The sequence below is a fragment of the Mustela nivalis genome, assembly GCF_964662115.1.
Source record: "Mustela nivalis genome assembly, chromosome: 12".
NCBI classification, from domain to species: domain Eukaryota; kingdom Metazoa; phylum Chordata; class Mammalia; order Carnivora; family Mustelidae; genus Mustela; species Mustela nivalis.
The window spans coordinates 197,343-218,120 of record NC_139031.1 but is presented as its reverse complement, the minus strand read 5'-3'; the positions used below and the strand labels follow the sequence as shown (position 1 = coordinate 218,120).

Sequence of the window (20,778 nt, the reverse complement as noted above, 5' to 3'; positions counted from 1 at the left end):
AGGAAATTGCTCCTGAAGGTGGTTTTGGGGGGAAAGGGTCAGAGGCAAGGAAGCCTGGACACGGAACCAGGACCTCGTGACAGAGAGAGGCTGAGCCAAGCCTGGCGGGCTTCACGGTCTCACCGCGGCTCGCGAGGCTGAGGCCAGCCAAGCCCCCTGGGACTCGCGGGCTGCCTTGCTGCGGGGTGAGAAGCAGCTTCTGCAGGGGGTTCCCGCAACCCTCTGAGCGGCCCCCGGGGCTTCGGATCCCTTCACGGGCCTCCCCTGACTTCATTTTATCTTTCGATTCCCTCACCACATGGAGCCAAGCCTGTGGCTTTTGTGGAGGCTAATTTTTTTCTTGAATTTAATTAATTCAGAAACCAGCGAAGTTTGTACGCACAACACCCAGAGCACAGTCTGGCTGTGTGACAGCAGGAAATCCAATTAAAATCATAAAACCGGGAGGCTGGTGCGCTGCTGATGAGATGAGGAATGACATCGGAAGCAGAGTGTGCCGGGCTCACGGCCAGGGCCGCCCTCCCCTTGGCCGCCCGAGGAGACCCAGCTGGTGCCCCAGCCCCGCCGGGCCCCGGCATGACCGCCACGCCGCGTGGTTCTCGTCTTCCGCAGGATTCCTTAAACAAGCAAGTATTCAGAGCGTGCGAGCGGCGGAAGCCGCTGTCAGGAAGGAACGTTACTCACTTTGGTTTTGTGCCATCATTGTCTTCGCGTCCCCATGTGAAAATATTTTGACTTTCTCAGCCATTAGTAGGGAATATGCATTCATGATATTTGTAGAATCTCTGAAATGTTTAACCAAGAGGAAAAATGGCTCCTCAGACTGGACGGAAGTGCAGGAGAAGCAGCGACACCGCGCTTCACGCAGGCGCGGCCCGGCCGCAGGCCTCTGGGGGCGGGAAGCGTCGGCCGCCGGTTTTCCTGGGAAGGCCTCCGACGGCGGAGCCTGGCGGGTCACGTGTGCCCATGTGGCCTTGGACGCCAGCTCTCAGCCCTGCCCACGATCACGCTGGGCTCGTGATAACGGGACAGACTCACAGCACCGGGGTTCCCAAGAAACGACCGAATGAGGACGGGCCCACCCTCAAACCGGGACCCACCGGCCTGAAGAAGTGCTGCCTGGAGGACTGCGATGTTCTGCGTCCACCCGCCAGGGGTCCGGGGCACCGGCAGAGAGGAATGAGGGTTGTGTCAGAGCAACCCCAACTCCTGGCCAGAGAGCCAAGGCCGTCCCTGTCACCGGGGCCTGTCCTCTTGCTCCTGAAATGGTCTGACTACGCCCATTAGGGTCACCTGGGAGCGGGTGTCACGGGCAGCTGTCCCGAAGCCGCTCCTGGTCACTGTGAGGACGGGCAATCCCCATTCCTGGTCATAACGCAGGGACGGCAGGACAGGGCCTGTGAACTCGTCCTGCTCCAGAACCGTCCTGAGGCTGGGGGTCGACTCTGTACCCGTTCAAGACCTAGTCTCAGAACGCCGCCAGGATGGTCTCCTGGTTTGGTCCCATGGAACAGCTGAAAGCAGTTTGGGACGAGTCTAGAACCTGACATCCCCAGGCGTCTTCCTGTGAAAACGTGCTGGGAATCCCGATTTGATGTGAACAGGTCACGGACTTCGGGCCACACCCGGCGTCTGCCGGCCCCAGCGCTGCCTGCCCCACGGGTGACCCGCGAGCTGACGTCCCACTGGGGCTTCTTGCAGAATCCTGTCAGGACGAGAGGAAGGACGTGGACTCTCACTCTGCCGTGTAGGATGCCGTGACCGGTGTGCCACGCCCGACGTGGGGCGATTCCCCCACCAGGAGGCTGCGGCTCGGAGCTGGAGGCTGCGGTCGGAGCCGGTGAGAAGGCAGAGGAGCCGAGAGGGCGTGTTGTGTCCTTGGAGCGATCCTGGGAGCTGCTCTGCGTCTAGGCCTCCCTGGTCACAAGCCCGGCCGAGGGTGTGAACCACCCCTTGTGTCCTCACGTCCGGCCCACGGTCCCCGGACAGCAGGGACACGCAGGCCCCATGGTGGCTGCCTGCTGGCTGGAGAGCAAAGGTGCCGATAAAGGCTTCACTGGAGGCTCAGCAGGTAGATTTGACCCAGACGCGTCTGGGATCGCACGACAGAAACCGAGCCAGGCCCTGACCACGTCGGGTCACAACCGAAGCTCAGCGTTTCCGTCTGAAAGGCGAAAGGTCACGCAGACGGAAGACCGGGGGTGGGGGTCGTGAGCGATGTTAGAAAAACTGTAGACTCTCAGCTCTAAGGGAGTAATAAGGTCCGTGTCTCACCCCCACAAAACCAAAATAAATAAATATGTGGGGTGACGGGTGATTGTTTGACCGAGAGATCACTTCACAGTGCGCTCATGGACACGCACCGAAGCACCGGGCTGTCACACGTGCCGTGGGGGCCGGTCTGCTCTGGGCCAGCGCCGAGCGCAGGAGCTGTGACGGAGGGAGTCCAGCAAACTGGTTGGTGTCCTGACGCCTGTAAGGCTTAGGGAGACCGTCGCTTCTGAGCGCGCGACAGCATCGTGTCCAAGGAGACGATGTACGTACTTAGTTAAAAACTACTTTATTGTTAGAAAATGCTAATTACCCTCCGAGCTTGCAGCGAAGGCCACTCAGTGGTCACAGGTCACTGGAACAAGGTGATCCCAGGAACACATCAGAACTACTGCTAGAACGAGCACCACGTGACACAGAGAGACGAAGTGAGCAAATGTCCCTGGGAACATGCCCCACAGACAGGGCGGCGCTGCTCCTGCGGAAACACAGCGCTGAGGGACGCCTGTTCCGTAAGTGCGTCTGCGTCCGCGCGTCCGTCCTGCCTCAATGGGGAAAGGGCGCCCGTGATGACACGGGTAAGCGACGCGGCCCACAGCACGCGCTCGGCCACACCGACGACGCCAGCGTCGTTCCCACGGACCGCGGGCCCCGTGTCAGGAAACTTAACCTTCGCTTAGTGAGACACTGGCTGAAGCGCGAGGTTCCTCCTTCTCCAGGTTTACAGATTTGTTTGTAAAGGAATTGGCTGCGAACCGTGAATCTTAGTGAGGAGAGCAAAGACAGTCCCACTGTACAAGAGGGGCACGAAGGGTGTGTTACTCCCCCAAGAAGCGGACCTGACCGTGACCTAGTAGCAGTCTCCACGGTGGGGAGGCGGGTGCAGGGCTGGAGGCAAGGGGGAGCAAGGTGCGGGAGTAGCTGGCTGTTCCCCGAGGCTCTTCCAAGGGCCTCCAGCACCTTCCCACCCAGTGGGGGCTGCAGGGGACGGGGAACGAGACACCAGGCCTTCACGTTGATAGGGCGTTCGCCTGTCGTTAACGCGGCGTTGGGGTCACATGAAGGAAGGCGGCCCGAGGGGAGGACGGTGACCTGGTTTCCTGGTGGCAGACCCAGTAAAACCACAATCCCACAGCGTCGCTGGCTGAACGAGCCGGAAAGAAGGCCACGCCAGACCAGCCCTGGGGCTGAGCGGAGCTGAGCAGGCTCCAGTCGACACATCATTTGAACGGTCGCGTTCCCAGAGAAAGGGATCCCCCTGCGCACACCTCTGGGGCCTTCTGTGACACTCCGGCCATCAGCACACCCTGGGCACGGCCAGCCGGGAACGGCTGCAAGCTCCAGAGCCGGGCGCCTCTCGGGCTGCTGGCTCGCGGCTAGAAACCCCACTGCACGGCTTCTGGAGAGCCCGCTTTGTGGCAGAGTCCTAAACAGACCAAAGAAACGCATCGGCAGAACGGCGCTCATTAAAGCTCCTCTCAGGCCCGCAGAGCCACTTAGCCTCCCTGGAGGCCAGCGACAGAGTCCGGCTCTCCTGCCTCCCAAACGACAGAACCCCAGACCGAAGCCAGGTGCCAGGCCCAGGCCTGAAACAGGGACGCGGCCCACACTGGCCACGAGGAAGCAGCTCTTTGGAGGCGTTTGTGTCCGGCAGCTCAAGGACACCGTTCCGTGGTCGCTTCCGGAAAAGGGGCTGGGAAGCACGGGACCTGCACGGGCCCTTACCTTGCCGTCGTCCTCGGCGTCACTGTAGCCGCACGCGTCCACGAAGTCGGGGAACATCTCTGACCAGCCGTGACTCGTGCAGTTTTTGCTTATGTTTCCTGGAAGACAGAGTGCGGGTGTCAGGCCTGCAGGTCCCCAACAGATGGCCTGAGGGGTGACGGCGGGCACGGCCCCATATGCTTCCTCTCTCTGGCAGCGAGGAGCTCAGCCTCAGCCTGTTCAGCCACTTCACGGCGTGCGCCTTCAGCCCTGCCACCCCCGGGCTCCCCACCCACGGAAGTGGGGTTTGGAGGGGCCTCAGTGGCTCGCAGGTGAGCTTCTGGTCACGGGGCCCAGCGAGGTGGCTGTAACGGCTGGTTTCTGATTATTTAGGAGCGCAAGGAAAGGTGACAGACTCATATTCTGCCCAGAAAGAGCATGATCACCAAACCGCAGCCGTTCCAGAGCCAGCCATTCCCCTGCACCCTGCCCCTGCCAGCTCCCTCGCTTGGCTGCCCGGGGCGTGACCCCACAGGCAGCGCCGTCCCTGATGTTGACCCGCAGACGGTCGGGGTGAGACGCAAACCGCGTGAAATGAAGGCAGTGCTTGTCTCGTGGCACCACTTTCTTTTGGTCTTAATTAACGGAAACACGTATGTTAAACTCAGGAATGCCACGTTCCCTCTAAAAGAAGGTGTCAGACACCGGGTGTCTCAGTAGGTTGAGCCTCGGACTGTTTCCGCTCAGGCCATGACCTCCGGGCCCTGGGACAGAGCTGGGTGTCGGGCTCCGTGCTCAGCGTGGAGTCTGCCGCAGACGCTCTCTAATAAATAAATAAATAAATAAATAAATAAATAAATAAAATTTAAAGGAAGATGTGGTGCTGAGTGAACTGAGGGCCGGACCCTTGGTGACGGCGGGAGCTCGCGGGGCAGGCAGTGGGACGCTCAGGCCTGGGAAGGTGCTTCCCACCCTTGGCGCTGGGAGTTCAGCGGCCGACCAGCCACCAACTTCCTCCCTGACTCATGGCCCCCGGGGCTCTCCGAAGAGCAGAGCCCGACTCCGGTCGTCTCTGCCTGTCTTGGGCCAGCGCCGTGAAGCAGACTCGGCGGGCATCACGCTTCCCATTTTATAGATGACACTGAGGTTCAGCAACACACCCAACGTTCTGTAATGACTGAGTGGTGGAGTAGGTTTACGCACTCAAAACCCCGGGGTGGCCTGTGTGATTGATCAGTCAGACAGAATCTAGAGCCAAGCACACTCACGCTGAGGTGATAATATGCACAGGCGATTGCCTGCACCCTGCGTGCAGGCCAGTGGGAGGGCCCAGACCCTGACCTTCTGGCAAGAAAGGGGGTTAGGGGACCCCGGCAAAGCCCCTCGCAGGGTCCCGTGGGCTTGCTCTCTCACTCTCCAGCACGGCGTTGCTCTGAGTCCAGGCCCAAACCTCCTCCTGCTCTCGTCCCAGGGGCTCTGGGGGCAGCTGGAGGGCAGAGACCCCAGTGGACAGTGGAGGCAGGACGGAGTCCTGTGACGTGAGGGGTCCCAGGGAGGTGGGGGGCGCCTGGGGACGTGAGTGGGTGCTGGGGAGGTGAGGGGGCCCCGGGAGGTGAGGGGGAGACTGGGCGGTAAGACAGGAGGAGCCCCGGGAGGTGAAGGCAGGACCAGGGGAGGGAAGGTGGAGAGGACGCACCCTTCTGTCCTCTGCGGGTGGACCTCGTCTGTGGGACCCTCTGCCCTACGGGAGCCTCACCACTCGGGGGGGCCTCTCAGCTCAGCTGCACTGCCTAGGGGCCCTCAGCAGAGTCGTGACGGGTGCCTCCGTCCCTGATCCCCAAGGCTGACCCCGGGCGCCCGGTCCTTCGCTCACGGAGCATATGTCTGCGGGGGCTATTGGGAGGGTCCTTGGTCTTCCCCCGAGGCGGAGGGGTGGGTGCGTCTGCACTGCCCAGAGCACCGTGTCTGTGGGGCGTGGAGGTCCCCGCTCTCCAGAGAGAGCAGCTCCCCGTGTGAGCTCCGCGTTGCAGGCACGACAAGCCCCACTGCCGGCGTGGGGTCGGACTCTGATGTCCGGCTCATCGCGGGGCTTGCGCGCGTCCTTGCAGCACAGGTGGGCGTGTGCTCCGGCGCCTTCTGTCCCCGACGCGGGGCACACCCACCCTCTCTGCCCCCACAGCACCGCGAGGTCTCGGCCCTTCAGAACAAGTCCTGCTCCTCTCCGAGCCTGTACCCTGCCCCTTCACTCGGCAGCTCGCTTCCGCCCCTTTGAGAGACTCGTTCTGGTGCTGCACTGGGTCCTCGCTGGATGTCGAGTCTTTTATCTCTGCCAAATTTCGTTTCTGGGGCCTCAGTCCACTGTCACCTGATGCCTGTCGGCTCGGACCCAGCCCTGCTCAGCCCCCGGCTCTGCATCACGCCCACGTTCCTCCAAGTGATTGCATGAATGCTCCAAGCCTTCCACGTGGGCCGTGACTTGTCAACAGCCTGTGTGAGCACCTCCTGCGTCACATCTCTGTGACCGGCTGAACGACAGACTGTCCAGCTGTGACTTAGGGAAACGCCTGCAAATCTCTGGTGGGAGAGATGCCCCCCGTGATAGCAAGGCCGCGTCCTCCTCCCGCTTGGACAAGAAAAGAGCATCAAGCGTTTAACCCAAGACAGCCTGGGATTCTCATCCCCCAAAGCAGAGGATGCCCAGGGGTTCCACACACAGGCTCTGAGCGGCCCCGGGCACTGGGCGCCCCGACGGCTCCTGTCTCGCAGAGGCTGGGCGTTCACACCAACGCCCCAGGAGCCAGAGCTCTTGTGTTTGTCAGCGTGAACCCCTGGCTGCCCGCCGAAGCAGCCAGAGCCATCTGATGAGGGGAGGCCTGGGTCTATGCTAGTTCGCTTGGGATTTCTGGGAGAACATTCTAGCTCAAACCATTTGGTAGAAACATTATTGACGCACAGGATATTTTCTAAACTTCAGCTTCTCTGAGTTGATTTAGTGATTCTGAGCTGAAGATGACTGTGACTGAGCACGACTTCTGTCCTCTCTTCCTGTGCCACTGACTGACTCACCAAGGAAAGGTCCCCCCTTGCCAGTCACAGAGATGAAAGAAAGCCTTTTCCTTTCGAACCTCCTTGTTCTCATGCCAGTCTGTGCCCCGGCATTCTGCTTAAGGTGCTTCAACAATTCTGGTTCTCAGTGTCTTTACCCTGTAATGTTTGCTCGAGATGAAAACAGTTCTCTAGAGAACGCCAAATATCAGGACTTTCTAATTTCCAGATGTGTCTTCTCTTTCCCATTTTTCCAGACAGATTTTCTCATATTATGAAAATCTGGATCGTGTAAAACAAAACAAAGCACAGCGCAACAGAACCCCCTTCTTGGGGACAAGCCGAGAGGCTGCACCGCTGTGCAGAAAGCTGGCCTAGGACAGGCAGCAACCCCTCGTGGCCAGCCCCCTCGGACCCGGGAACAGAGACCGTGGGACCTGAGGAGTCAGTTGCGATGAATACGACGTCCCCTGTGGACAAGGAGCCGTCTGGGCTCCAGGAGAGGCTGGCCGCCGTCCCTGAGTGCCCTGAGCATCAGGGCTCCTTAGAACCTGTGGGGAAGGCTCCCTGAGAGCTCGGGGCAGCCACACATGGAGGAAAGCATGGAACCACATGCGTGTTCTCGGTGCGCAAAGCCCACTGGCCCTCATGGGCATTGCTACCTCCCCCCATTTTGGTGCCCAGGCCCGTCTGTCCTGTATGGGGCTCATGGGTCCACGCTTGCCTGAGACCTGCTCTCCCCCGGGGTTTGCTTTCAGGTGGCTGACCCAGCAAGGAGCTTCTCCGTTCCCCTGCTCCTAAAACCAGTTCAGCCCACGAGGCACAGCTGTCCCGACTCCCTTCGTAAAGGAGACCAGCAAGCTGCTTCCTGGAGCCTCAACGGGGAAGCCAACCGCAGCCTCTGCGCAGGCTTCCACAATGCGGACAGACGGTACCTGGTTTGCTGTAAAAGTTGCTGAACACTTTGGGACAGGGCACGGTGACGGTCTCGCCGATGTCCGCGGGGCGCCAGCAGGTAATGTTGTCCCAGACACCAGTGCAGGCTGGAGGGAGAGACAGAGAGAGAAGGACTAAGGCAGCACTAGGGAAGCAGAGGCATCGCTGTTCCTGGGGATGCCCAGGCCGTTGCAGCAAGTCGTGGGTTTTAAAGCTTTGCAAGGAGATAGCCCGTTACTCAGATAGTTGTCTGGCAAATTGCTTGCTTGTGGAAGAAGCCTGCGCCAGCGCTACGATGGGGAGTACTCTTAGCTCTGCATTAATTGTGCTCAGGCTGGAGGAGTCGCCGGGCGTGTGGCAGAAGGTAACTGAGGGTCCCCAGGCGTCCTGCATGTGGCTGACTGCTCCGAGAATGGTCAGTTACTTTTCTCCAGCTGAGGCGCGTCCCCCAGTGTGACCACATGGGTCCTATGGGGGTTTGTGTGAGTCCTGAAGGCTTAGGGTCTCAGGATGAGCGTACCTGTGTGCTTTTAGGGTGTCTGACTTCAAGGGTGATATGCAAATTTAAATATTTGAAAAGCTCACTTGATTTTAACAGTTAAGACGGCATCTGAGTGGTGAAGTCTTAAGTCACCCCCCTGCAGGTATCAGATAACCTAATTTGTGTAACTTTTGCAGATCTCTTACTGGGTCTCGGCGAACACCCGCCCTGTGCGAGGCCTGCAGACACACGCCTGTTGTCCCAGAGGAAACGTCTCGCAAACTAGCACAGAATCCACACCTGAACCCAGGGCTTTTTACCCCAAGTCCCAGGTGTTTCTACAATATCTTACGACACTTAAAGTGCTGTATTTCACGTACACATCAGTGTTGCAGGAGCAATGTTCTAGCCTAGGAGGCAACAATGACCAGTGGCTCCACAAGCCGCTGGGTCCCGTGTGGCTGGTGTCCGGCACCGGCGGGTCTCCACGGTCCTGCCCGGAGCCCGGGAGTGTTCACTCTAAGGACGCAGATACCTCCCATACAGTGGCTGCAAGTCAAGCTTTGACTTGACTTGAAAGTACTTTCTAAAGGTTTTAAAATAAAAGTGAAAATATATTTATTCTAAAAATTTAATTATATGCCAATGATACAATGAGTGCATAAATTCATAGTGTGTTAACATTCTTACATATGTAAAGAAATACTGCTTTGGAAGAAATATGCAGAAGTCAGCAAGGACCATGGGTGACGAGTGACTTCAGATGTGCACCTCGCGGCAGAGACCAGGCCGGGACAGGCCCTTCAGTGACACCCCCGTGACACTGTCTGATGTCAGCGCAGGAGACATGTGGCGGCTGAGCCCGGCCAGGGCCAGAGCTCCCAGCAGAGAGCCCCTGGGGGGCCGGTGAAGGTGTCCAGCTGTCCCAAGAAACACAAGCGGAGGCCGAGCCCCCACCGACAGGAAAGCAGCGCGTCTGAGCACTGGCCCCTGGTTATCGGGAGGGTCCAAGCATCCTCACCACAAAGACCACAATTTCTGCTTTAATAACAGAACCTTGAGGGACACACATTAGATCGACGGGCTCCTTTCCGTCAGTGTTCACGTCACAGCGGGATTTGATTCAAGCGCCGGGAGTCGGACGGGTCAGCCTTTCAGGTGCCGGCAAGCCTTCCCTTTGTGGGTTTACCGGGCCCCACGCTGCGGCTGTGCAGGACGTTACCTGGGAGTAACCAGCCTCCGGCCGGCAGCCCAGCAAGGAGAGCAGTAGGCCCAGCCCAGGGGCACGTGCGGGTGAGGGCGGGGGGCCGGTATGGAGGTGTTCACACACGTGGCCCGTCTGCAGGCAGGAGACAGCCGGTGGAGCCCAGAACTCCTCTCTTCCACGTCCCAATCCCACAAAATGACGTCAAGTTTGAAAGGGCAGCGCTCAGAAATGTCGGTCAGCTTGGAGCACAGAAAGCACACTCCTGTGCTGAGTAATGAGGGAGAGGCCGCCGGGCCTGTGGAGGGCGAGGAGGAAGAAGCAGGTGGCCTCCCTCCCACCAGGAGGGCTCTGGACACGGGACACCGAGCTCGGCGCGGGGAAGAATTTGGGAGCATCACGTCAAGTTTGCACTCTAAGCAATGAGACCTGCATTCTTCCTGCCCTTGCCAGGTTCTTCTGGAGCCTGAGCTGATGTCATCCAACTGCAGCAGAGCCCATGGGAGGCCCCGGACCAGCCAGGCCAGCTCAGGCCAGAGGACGGAGCACCCAGGAGAGATGCTCTAAGAAGGAATTGGCACATTGCGAGGACTTTGCGTGTCCAGTTGTCTTGAGAGTTACTGGCTGTCCTGGTGCAAAGTGTGATGCTTAATTACTGATACACAGACAATGAAGGAGCAGGAGAATTCGCCACTTAGTGTTCCCGGAAAAGCCCAAAGTTATACCAGAAACGACGGCTACGTGGTCAGCCGGGACCCTAATAATATAAGCCAACAACTGTGACATGACTGTGCTGGAGGGCAGGTTGGAGGGGGACAGAAGTGTGGCCGCAGGGGCCGGGCCTGCTGAGAAGCAGGACGAGCAGAGACGTTACAGTCGGGAGAAAAGGCTGGTGTAGACGCGGTGAGGCCCCGGGAGCCCTCAGGCCGCACGCGGCCTCTGCTCGTGTCGCGTCCTGGCGGCCTCCGCACCTGCTCACACCAGCGGACTCCAAGAGCCGCCCGGAAGCCGGAGCAGCCTCTCCTGATTCTCCAGAACTCGAAGAAGAAGCTAATGTAAGGAGGCTGCTTTAGCATAACGAAGGCACTTGTTTCCAGGAGTGGTATGATTAGAAGGGAGGAAACCCGCGTGCACCCAAAGTCAGGGACCGGACGGGACCTCGCCATCACTGCTGTCCTTCAGCGCCAGCCAGGACTCCGGGCGGACGCAGCAGGTAATGGAAGAAGAACCCAGCGGACCATGTCGGTATGAAGCTGAGAAAAATCCTACAACCACACTTTCCGGCAGGGCAACCACTGGCTGCATAGGACCCTTTCAATTTAAGTCTAAATTAGTTCAAATCAAACACAGTAACAGACCGGCTCCCCAGCTGCAGCGGCCACGCGTGGTCGGCGGCGACGGCAGCACGGTTCCCTCCACACGCAGCCCCGATCGATCGTCACGGGAAGTTCTCATGGACACACTGACCCCGAGCTGCGTCGAGGCCCACCGACAACTGACTGACGAGCTGCTCTTATGCATGATGAAGAAACGCAGAGCAAAGAGGACGCCCAGCACCCGTCGTAGCTGAACCGAAAGTGGAGGGTGAAGGGTCCAGAGACTTTCTCCATGAGGTGGTTTGTCCGCCGAACGAGTCCTCATAAACGCTCTAAGATACTTTATGAATAAATACAAGTGAGAACCTTCTGGTAAAAAATGTGTTTTTCACTTATCCCACAAATACTTTCTGTCTTTCAAAACCTACCAAGAAGATGGAGGAGAAACCCTCTTAATCAAATGATGGTTAGTAGCTTGGTGAATCGAAAAGCCAGAAAAAATGCATTAAACATCTATTAATTTAAAACACAAAAGTGTGTGTGTGTTCCTTCAACTGGGAGCACCCAGCCAGAGGGTTTTTCCCTCGAGTACGGACTTGTCTGCTGGGCCCCTCGGTGTCCCTCCCATGCAGACGCCCCCGGAGCCTCATCGGGCCTTCCCACGTGGAGCGTCCGGGCTTGCAGAGTCCTGCCCAGCTCGAGTTCCGGAGCTGACCCCAGGCGTCATTCTCACCTCAGCCCGACAGCGGCTCGGCGGGAACTCGCCTTTGCTAGTTTTCCCGAAGCACACATGCCAGGGTTCTCAGACCGAGTGCCTTGCTGGGACTCCGCGCCTTGCGTGCTGTCCGAGCAGCTGCCGAGCAGAGGACTGAGGGGGCGTCGGAGGCGGCGACGGGCCGGCAGGGAGAGCCCTCCCTGGGAACCTGGCCATGCCACCTGGAGGGGACCTGCCCATTTAAGGGAAAGCAGGTCCGGTCGCCCAGAGTGAACAATACTCTAGACTAAGCTGCTCAGAAAACCCACGGAGCTTTCTTAAACCTCACAGCGTTGTCAGCGAGCCCATACACGACGCCGATGGATACGGCGCAGGACAGGCCGCTTTTGAAACGTGCTCCTGGAAGGTCCCAGAAGCACAAAGAACAAACTCTGAGACTTGAGACTTGAGACTATCTTGTCCAAGGGGGGAGGAATCTGCCGTAATTGAGAAACGAATCCCCTCAAACCCAGTTCTGTCTCCAAGTCGGAACTCCCACCGAGGAGGCCGCGTGCGTTGTTTCGAGTTTGGGATTTTGTTCTCATTTTCTCAAAGACATAAACATCCACTAATTCTCAGGCAAAGCACAACATGAACCTTATCCCTTTCAGGTTACACTTTCTGTAGGGAATGGATTCGTGAACACTCACAAACGTTCACCGGTCCGGAGCCACACATTCTCATCTCCGCTTGTCACGGCTCTCACCCTCGAGGGCCCATGTCCCCACCAGCCCTCCCAAGACCTGAGGGCACGTGCTCCCCACACTTCGGTCTTCCATGTTCGAGATACTGTGTTGAGAGTGCTGCACGGAGCCCAAGGCATGTGCCCGAGGCCAGGTTCCTCCTGAAGCCTCAAGTGGGACAGAGACAGTCTCCCCTTCTGCGTGTGGACTCTCAGGGTTTGTGTAGCAAACGCCCTGCCTTAGGTTCCAGATGAGGCTGTGACCACGGCCAGACACATGATGCTGCCCTCTCTGTGCGAGGGTCCTGGCGTGCTGCGGGCACCTTCCTGCCCTGAGAGAAATCCAGACCCTACAAACACCAGGTCAGAGAGACAGCTCAGGGAACCCGGGGGGGCTTGGCTCTGAGGGATGGAGTGGTTCCCACATGCGTCAAATGACAGAGCCGCCCACAAGGGCGCCTTTCTTCCTCCCAGCCTGCAAGTGAGGACCTCTCCGCCAGGCTTTGTGGGAGGTCAGTGCCTGTCCACGGGCAGCTCCCGCAGGACGACGGCGCCCAGGATCCCGAAGAAAGCCAGGCAGACAGCCGCGCAAGAGGAACTCCCATTGCTTGGGTGTGAAGGGGTGTCTGCCAGAGCCCGTGTACTGGCTTCCACGGGCCCCACGTGAAACTCAGATCTGCCACGTCCGTGCGAGTGCGGACGCCAGACACAGCTGGCTGCAGCGCGACAGACACCGCCGGGAGAAGAGATCCCGCGCGCGCCTGCCCTCCCCACCGCGGGCCGTCTCTGTCGTGCAGGCGGCCTGAACGAGGGGGTGGGCGTGGGCGGGAGGCGTGGGAAGTAACTGCCGTTTAGCGGCAGGAGGAGAACGCGTCGAGGCCTCCAACTGGGACCCGCTCGGCTCAGCGGCTCCCTCAGTCCCCGGTGAGAAGAAGCCGCTGGTCCAAGGACCTTCATCATAGACAACGAGACGGCATTTACTTCTCATTTCTTTTAACCCTTGCTCAAGAAAGACCAGCAAAGGGACGCCTGGGTGGCTCAGTTGGTTAAGCAGCTGCCTTCGGCTCCGGTCATGATCCCGGCGGCCTGGGATCGAGTCCCACATCGGGCTCCTTGCTCCGCAGGGAGCCTGCTTCTCCCTCTGACTCTGCCTTCCACTCTGTCTGCCTGTGCTTGTGCTCGCTCTCACTCGCTCTCTCTCTGACAAATAAATAAATAAAATCTTTAAAAAAAAAAAAAAAAAAAAAAAAAGAAAGACCAGCAAACCTCCCAGCTGGCTCTGCCCACGAGCCTGCGCCTGCCCTTCCTAACCCGCAGCTTCTCCCGGTTAGGAGGAGAACGCAGGTGGTCCCGTCAGCGGCAGACCAGGAAACAGTGAGAACCCAGACGCACTGACCCTGTGACAGGCACTTCACGTTCTCCCAAGGCTGCCACGGCACCGGGCCACTCGGCACAGACTGGGGCTCTGGGACCCTCCCCTGACGGTCTCCAAGACCGTAGGAGCTGAGCCCAGCCGGGCCCGCAGATGCGACCATTAAAGGAGAAGCAGGTGGCATCACAGTGTGGACGCTGATCGCGGTCGAGTGGACGGAAACACTGCGTCCTCCGGGCTGCGCACACCCTCGGCTCTGTTGGCTTGAGAACTCGTTCACGTCCCAGAACGCCGAAGGCCACTGGGGCGCATCTCACAGAGGACGAGGCTGCCCGAGAGCCCGATTCCATGGCCTGCGTGTCTCCCCAAGCCCTGGCCCACACAGCCTCGAGGCAACTTACCTGCGGTGGCTGGGGTCCCCTGAAGGGCCGGCAGGAGGGCTCAGCCTCCGACCACGCTGGGGCTCCACAGGGGTGCCCGCTCCACAGGGGCTGCGCTCCGGGCTCAAGCCCATGGCAGGTGGGGGGTGGGCTCAGCGGCGCAGCCGTCCCTGTGGCCTGTGCTTTGGTTCGGGGTCTTTGGACGTCTCTGAATGGGGAGGAACAACAAGAAGTGTCCCTCTCTGTCTGTCGCTTTGCCATTTCAGTCCCTTCAGGTAAGTACCAGGGCTCGGCCAGGGAGAAAGAGAAGTGGAAGTTCGAGGACCCACAGGGTTGGGACGGATCAGTCCAAAAGACGGCGGGGTGCCGGGGTCGGGAAGAAAGTCACAGCTCCTCTGAAAACCTCTGCTCTGTGGATGGGAGGTTGTGCATCGAAGCTGCCAGATTGTCTCAGGTCGTGAGACCCTCGGAAACACGTCCCAAGCCTCCCAGATCTGCTGTCCCACTTGTCTTACTCCAGGGGGACTCACGCCAACCTGGCGGCCTGCAGCCCGTGGAGGAGGACAGGGTGGGCGGGGCCTGACTCAGCGGCTCGGGTGGGGGCTGCCCACACCGTCTCTGGGGCTCGGGAGGCTCAGAGCCGGCCTCCTCAAAGGCACGACTGGTCTTCCTGTGGGTGCTCCTGGCCACAACCTCCACTCCGCTTCTCTGGTCAGTCGGACAGGAAGAGGCACTGCTCTGTCTCCAGTCACGGCCCCCATCCCCGTGCACCCCTGCTCTGCAGCGGCTCCAGGGCGGAGGGCAAGCACGAAGTCAGAGAGTGGGATGAGGTCTTGGCCGGTGCCCTGGCGGGAACTGCTGACGGCTCAGTCATTTTTATTCCTTGAAGACAAGGGCCCCCGCTTGACACCCAGTGTTCCTGCAGCAGAAGGACGAACGGAAGAGGAGCAAGACAGGAGCGGCACAGAGCAGGTTCACACAGGCTGCGGGCCGCCAGAAGGCCTGGGCCGTGTGGACCGCATTCTCTGTCCCTCCCACTGAACTGAGAACCAGAGGGACCCTGACAGGCACAGCTCTACAACCACCCAGGGCTTGGCCATGGGTCCTCTGAGCTGCAAAGTTCTAATTTAATGGTCTTTTAAAAAATGAATTATCTTCTTTTTGGTCATCAAAGCCAAAGATCTGTTTCCCCTTTCCAGCCCCCTCCGTGCCAGTTACCAAATGAAAGAACTAGAAGCTCAAGGTGACTCACCAACTGAGCTGGATAAAACCCTTTTTACAAGAGCTTTGTCTGTGAACCCAGCTGTTTGTTTGCACCCGAAGCCCCAGGCAAGCTGACCCCTGCCCACTTCCGGCCTACAGAGCTGGCTGCAGGGCTGTGCTGCAGATGGCCTCCTGACAGGACAGCGGTTTGTCCTTGCTCACCAGGTGCTCACTGGCAGGGGAGCTCACGGGCAAGCTTCGAGGGCCCCAGATCCCGGGAGACGCTGTGACCAGAACTCTCCCCTCACTTAAGAGGCCAGACACAGGGAGCATCCAGGATTTGAGAGGCCGGATGCGGACCCTCTGATTCCCCCAGTGCTGGTCAGCACACCTGAAGTGACCCTCTGACATTGAGGCCTCAGGTCACTGTGGTCGGCTGGGCTACTTGTGATTTCTGCTCTTGGCCCGAAGGCTGCCTTTGGAGCTTTTGGGGAGCGGCCGCAGTTACAACAGGGGGTAACTTGACAACCGTCTCAACCCTCCCTTGCTGGGACTTTCTGCTCAGAGACCAGCCCCTAGGACTACCACTCATGGACACTCAGGCCTCGGTTTCCTGGTGGCCCTGGCAATTGCCACCAACAAGCCGCCCCACAGAAGCCAACCAGGCTGTCCAAAACGCCGCCGGCTGACGACGAGCAGGGTCCCGCGTCCTCACCCTGTGACCATGATCCGGGAAACCCTCCGCTGGACCTGAATGAAGCCTCCAAAACACACTCTCGCTTGTAAACTTTCCCGCCAGCCCCTCCCTCGGTTTGCTCGGTTTCGGGTCTCCTCTTCGGATATCTCTGCACACTCCCTGTCCGGGTGGCCTGTTACTCTAAGCCCCACGGACCCAGTTAATCTGAACACAGGCAGTGACGACCGAGTCCTACCAGACGAGGGATTCCTTCTTCCTGTCGTTCTAAGGATGAGCATTTACATCGTGTGCCCGTAAAATGCCCACTGGTGGGACACGGCGCGCAGCCTCCGTGGCTTCGCTGAGCTGGGCACAGTGCCGCCGTTGGGAAGGACGACCCTGACAGCTGTGGGCAGAAGCAGAGTGGGAAGGAGCCTTTTGAGGGGAGACCCCCCCAAAGCGATGATAGGTCAGAACTGACGCGTGTGCTTGTCTCAGAGACATCAGTGTGGGTCAGAGACAAGCCCACGCCAGAGGGAGCTGCGGGAGACGTCTGCAGACCAGCAGCCGGAACTGCGTGGGGCGTCCTCGGGGCTGACGCCAGACAGGGCCGGCTCCCACGTAACTTCTCTTCCTTCCCGATGCAGCACAGCTTGTAGCTGAGAGGAGCCAGGCCCTCGCAGCAACCACAGGGGCAAGTAGTCGTTTCTTCCGCAAGTGCAGACTGCGCACCTGCTAGGCCCCACGTGGTTCCCCGCACCAGGAGGGCCATGACCGAGGGCTCCTCCCACGAGCAAGCGCCGCAGGGGACTAAGTGTGCCCGCAGAGACATCACTTGGGGCTGGCTCTTCCGCGTTCCTGACTTGCACACGGGCCACAGGACAGGTCAAGCCTTGGTCCCTGAGAGAAACCACTAAGGAGGCCTTGACCGCGGTCGGGGCCATGCCACTCTCTCAGGGTGCCTGCGGGGCCCCCGGCCGGGGCACACCGGGTCTGCGGAAGATGCTTAGGGTGTCCAAGGGGTATTTCACAGACAGTGCCAGGGGACGCCCATATTCTGCCCAATTAGGGTGCTGTGAGCAGTTCTCCCCCCTCAGGAGCCGGGACGAGAACTACAGCTCAGGTCTGCACATGCCGTCGGCTGGGCCGTGGCCGCAGGACTGCCCTGTGAAGATGGATCCTTTGAAAGTCTGTGTCTGGGGCAAGAGAGCTGTGTTCTGGGGTTGGCAGCGCAGGTGGATTCCGTCGGAGGGAGTCCTACTCTGGGACTTGAGCTCACACCAAACCTACACTCCAAGTCCAGAATTAACCAAGGCTGTGAAATGAACAAAAGGATTTTTCAAAGAAGAGGTCCAGTTTGAACCTATATATTTAAAAAAAACATCGAGTCCAATAAATCCTGAGCATGGACTGTCTTCCAAGTTGAGCCTGAGCCAACCCAGTGCCTGCGAGTGGGACTCTGTGCGGGCCCTGCTGCTCAGGGACGGGCTGCCAGGCCAGGCTGTGGGGCGACTCTGCTCTCCCGTCCCTGTTCCCAGCCCCCCACCCCAGGCTAAGGCTCGGCACCCCTGACACATGTGTCTCCCCCTTGCTGCATGTCCAAAGCCAGCCTCTCCAAGCTCCGGCCCCCGGAAAAACACTCCCTCCTCTGAATCCCTGTGTGTGTTGTGGAGCCAGGAGACAGTCTTGCGAGGATCTTTTCGTGCCCCAGCGCACGGAGCCCAGGGTCTCACAGGGTCTCACTGGGGGTCAGTAGGACAAGCATGTTGTCCTCGTCCCTCGGCGCTACGCCGCCAGGCCTCACCCCCGCTGACCTCGCAAACAGGCCTCTCCTCTGGCCGCAGGGAAGGGCAGAGCTGTGCGAACTCACAGATCTGCCCGCTGCGGAGCGGGGGCCACTGCCTCTTCCGGCTGCTGGGCTGCGGCCACAGCCAGCCTGATGCCCCGGGGGGCAGGGTGCAGATGTCGGCCACTGTGCCGGCCACCTGTCATCCCTGTCACGAGGTCTCCACCTGCGGACAAACCACGGCTCGTGCGGCGGGGCCGCGCTTACACACAGAGAAGTCGAGGACGGACTCGGCCCCACCAGGGCCGGGATGACAAAACTCAGGCCAGAGGCACCAGGAATGAAAGATGGTCCTGTCCTGAGACCTCAAAACCACGGCTGCCGGCTGGAAGACAGGAGACACTGGTCCACGAGGGCTGGAGTGGGCCGTTGGAACCCCTTATCCAAAGAGGTGGCTTAGGCAGGACGCGCTGACAGTTAACGACGAGATGCAGGAGAGGTGAGGCTCCGTCCCGGCTAACAGATGGTGGAGTGTCAAGGAACGTCTTCCCTTTGAAGCAGACTTTAAAGAGGAGAGAAGGTCTTTTCTAAAGCATCTTCCCCCTAAGATGCCACACGTCACTTTGTAAAAAGAGATCCGAGTGGGACCGGGGACCCGGGCTCTGTCTGCCGCAGCCTGGATGCTGTGCTCAGAACGCTCTCGGGTTTCTGCACTTCGATGCATCTCGACAGGGCGGCTGACGATTGTTTTCCCGATGAAGACTCGGCTCCCCTGCCAAGGGCTCGGTGCGCATCTCCCTGCCTTGTCCCAAGACGGGGCCCTGCACCACGTCTCGGGGCACAGCATGCTGGGCGCCTTCCCTCTGCCCTCAGCACCCAGTGAGATTTGCAGTCTATGCCTGACAGGAAAGGTCTCTCCAGCAGAGCTTACAAGAAGCTGAGGAGCCCCGAGATGGGACCCCACGCCTAACGTGAACGGGGCCTGCGCTTGCTGCCATGACAGAAACCAGACGAAGGCCACATGAGTCGGAAGGGAGACCGCGGGGCTCGGCTGGATGGGACTCCATCCCAGGGCTGAGCACAGGACACGGAGGCCCAGAGGAAACCAGGACCAAGGTGACGGAGCAGGACCGCTGTGCGTAAGAAGCTTACGGCGAATGACCATAGTGCTGATCACCAATTAGCTCGAGCAAAAAGCACCCATTACTCTGGGTCATTTTCTTGTCCATCCTGTTTCTGCCTTTACTCTGAGGAAAGATAACCTCAGTCCTCAGGCGTCTTCCTATCATGGTTTTGGCTGCAAGTAAACTGATGTTACTGTGAGTTCACACTCGGGTTCCCTCTCAGAAATCCTACTGTCTCTCGACTCCAAGCCCTGCCATCCCTGCTCACCCACAGCATTGCCACTGGGGACAGGATTCCCCATGGAATCACGTGGGGAGGACCACGCCCTGACCAACCTCTCTTCACGCCTTCTGTCCTGGGAGGCACTGAATAAAAACACGCTGCGGCCGCTGATGACAGACGGAATCTGCAGGTGCGTCGGGAAAGGACAGCCTCGTTCTCACTCAGTCCGTGCCACAAGCAAACACTCAGAACCAGGGACCCTGGCCGTGGAGCATTCCGAGGCAGTCCCTGCACTGGTGCCTGACTCAGAAAACTCTAGAAAGCCTTGCAACAGAACAGCTCCTATCTCCAAGTCCTGGTCAGGAAGGACAGCAGCCTGCGCGGATAATCAAAAACAGGCGAGATCGAAAGCCAGCTTGAAGGCGAGGAGGTCATGTGGGAGCGGAACCCGTCCTCCACGCAGGAACACCAGCCCTGTTGCTCGTGGTTGTGGGTCCCGGTGGCCGAGGGGCCCAGGAAGAGACAGGGGCTGTGTCTGCCTCACAAGCGCTCCCATGCCAGCAGGGGTGGCGGGGTGGGGTGTGCTCTGGAGAGGAAAGGTGGGATAAACTCTGGGTCGTGAACACCGCACAGGAGATCCCAGACATCGGTGGACTTAGAACCCAGACTGCCAGGGCTCACTGGGGGAGAAACCCAACTTCCACTGACAGGAAAAGCTGCAGATCTCACCCCTGCTGCTGCGGGAATCGGGAGGAGGAGGAAATTTGAGCTCAGGGGGGCCACAAAGCAAAGAGGCAGAAGCAGCAGGGATGGTCAGCCGGCCGCTGGGCCGAGACTCGGCTGGTCTTAGAAGGAAGGACGCAGAAGCCAACATGGTCCAACCAGGGCAGTGCGAGTCCACTCCGAGTTCCCTCCTGTGATTTAATGGGCATCAGGTTATAGCTTTCTCCTTCCAAGCAAGATCAGTGATCACTGTGCTGCCAGGTGTGCAGAGCCCTATCTGCTAGAATGGGTTTCGGGTTTATGATTCCTGATAGGAGTCTGAACACAAAATTTAATTCAGGTTAGAATTTATTTCAGTGAGATTCATTTCCTCTAAAAAGTAAATTTTAAGTCATTATTTTCAGAAAACTCGATAAATAATTATTGGTTATTTAACTCTCTAAGGCTACCAGCTGATTTTAAGGAGTTTAGAATTAGGAGAAATCTAGTTTAAAAACAAAGAAAAGAAAAGACCCAGTACTAGGAGGGAAAACAGATCAGGCTCTTTACTTATCGGCTCACAGAGAAGTCTGGATCAGAACAAGGGCCAACTCAGAACAAGGGAGAGTGAAAGGGAAGGAGCAGCCTTTGGTATCGTCCTGACCCCGGAAAGGCCGCTGCCTTCTTTGCTGGACTGCCCGCTGACATCCCGAGCGGCTCCCTTCAGACCCATGTGAACAGACGACCGTGTGCGCCCTGACCTGGGTGTCTGCTGAGGACCGGGACTAGCAAGTCACCAACACAGGGCAGGCTCTTCAAGGACGCACACTCTGCAGGGAGGAGGACCATCTCCGAGCCGAGGGTGCACGTGACAGCAGGGCTCTACCTGGGCCCCTCGGCAGAAACAGGCACCCCAACG

The 20,778-nt window shown here is 59.0% G+C and overlaps 1 protein-coding gene across 2 annotated transcripts in view; it reads right to left on the bottom strand.

Annotated features, from left to right (window-relative positions):
- Positions 1 to 20,778, bottom strand: part of VIPR2 (vasoactive intestinal peptide receptor 2) — a 56,948-nt gene that overhangs the window by 26,968 nt on the left and 9,202 nt on the right. For both annotated transcript variants that reach the window (XM_082692154.1, XM_082692155.1), the window contains exons 3-4: positions 7,956 to 8,063; positions 3,997 to 4,094 (exon numbers count right to left, since the gene is read on the bottom strand). In XM_082692154.1, the coding sequence (XP_082548280.1) occupies positions 3,997 to 4,094; positions 7,956 to 8,063 (206 nt within the window). The remainder of the gene's footprint in view (positions 1 to 3,996; positions 4,095 to 7,955; positions 8,064 to 20,778) is intronic.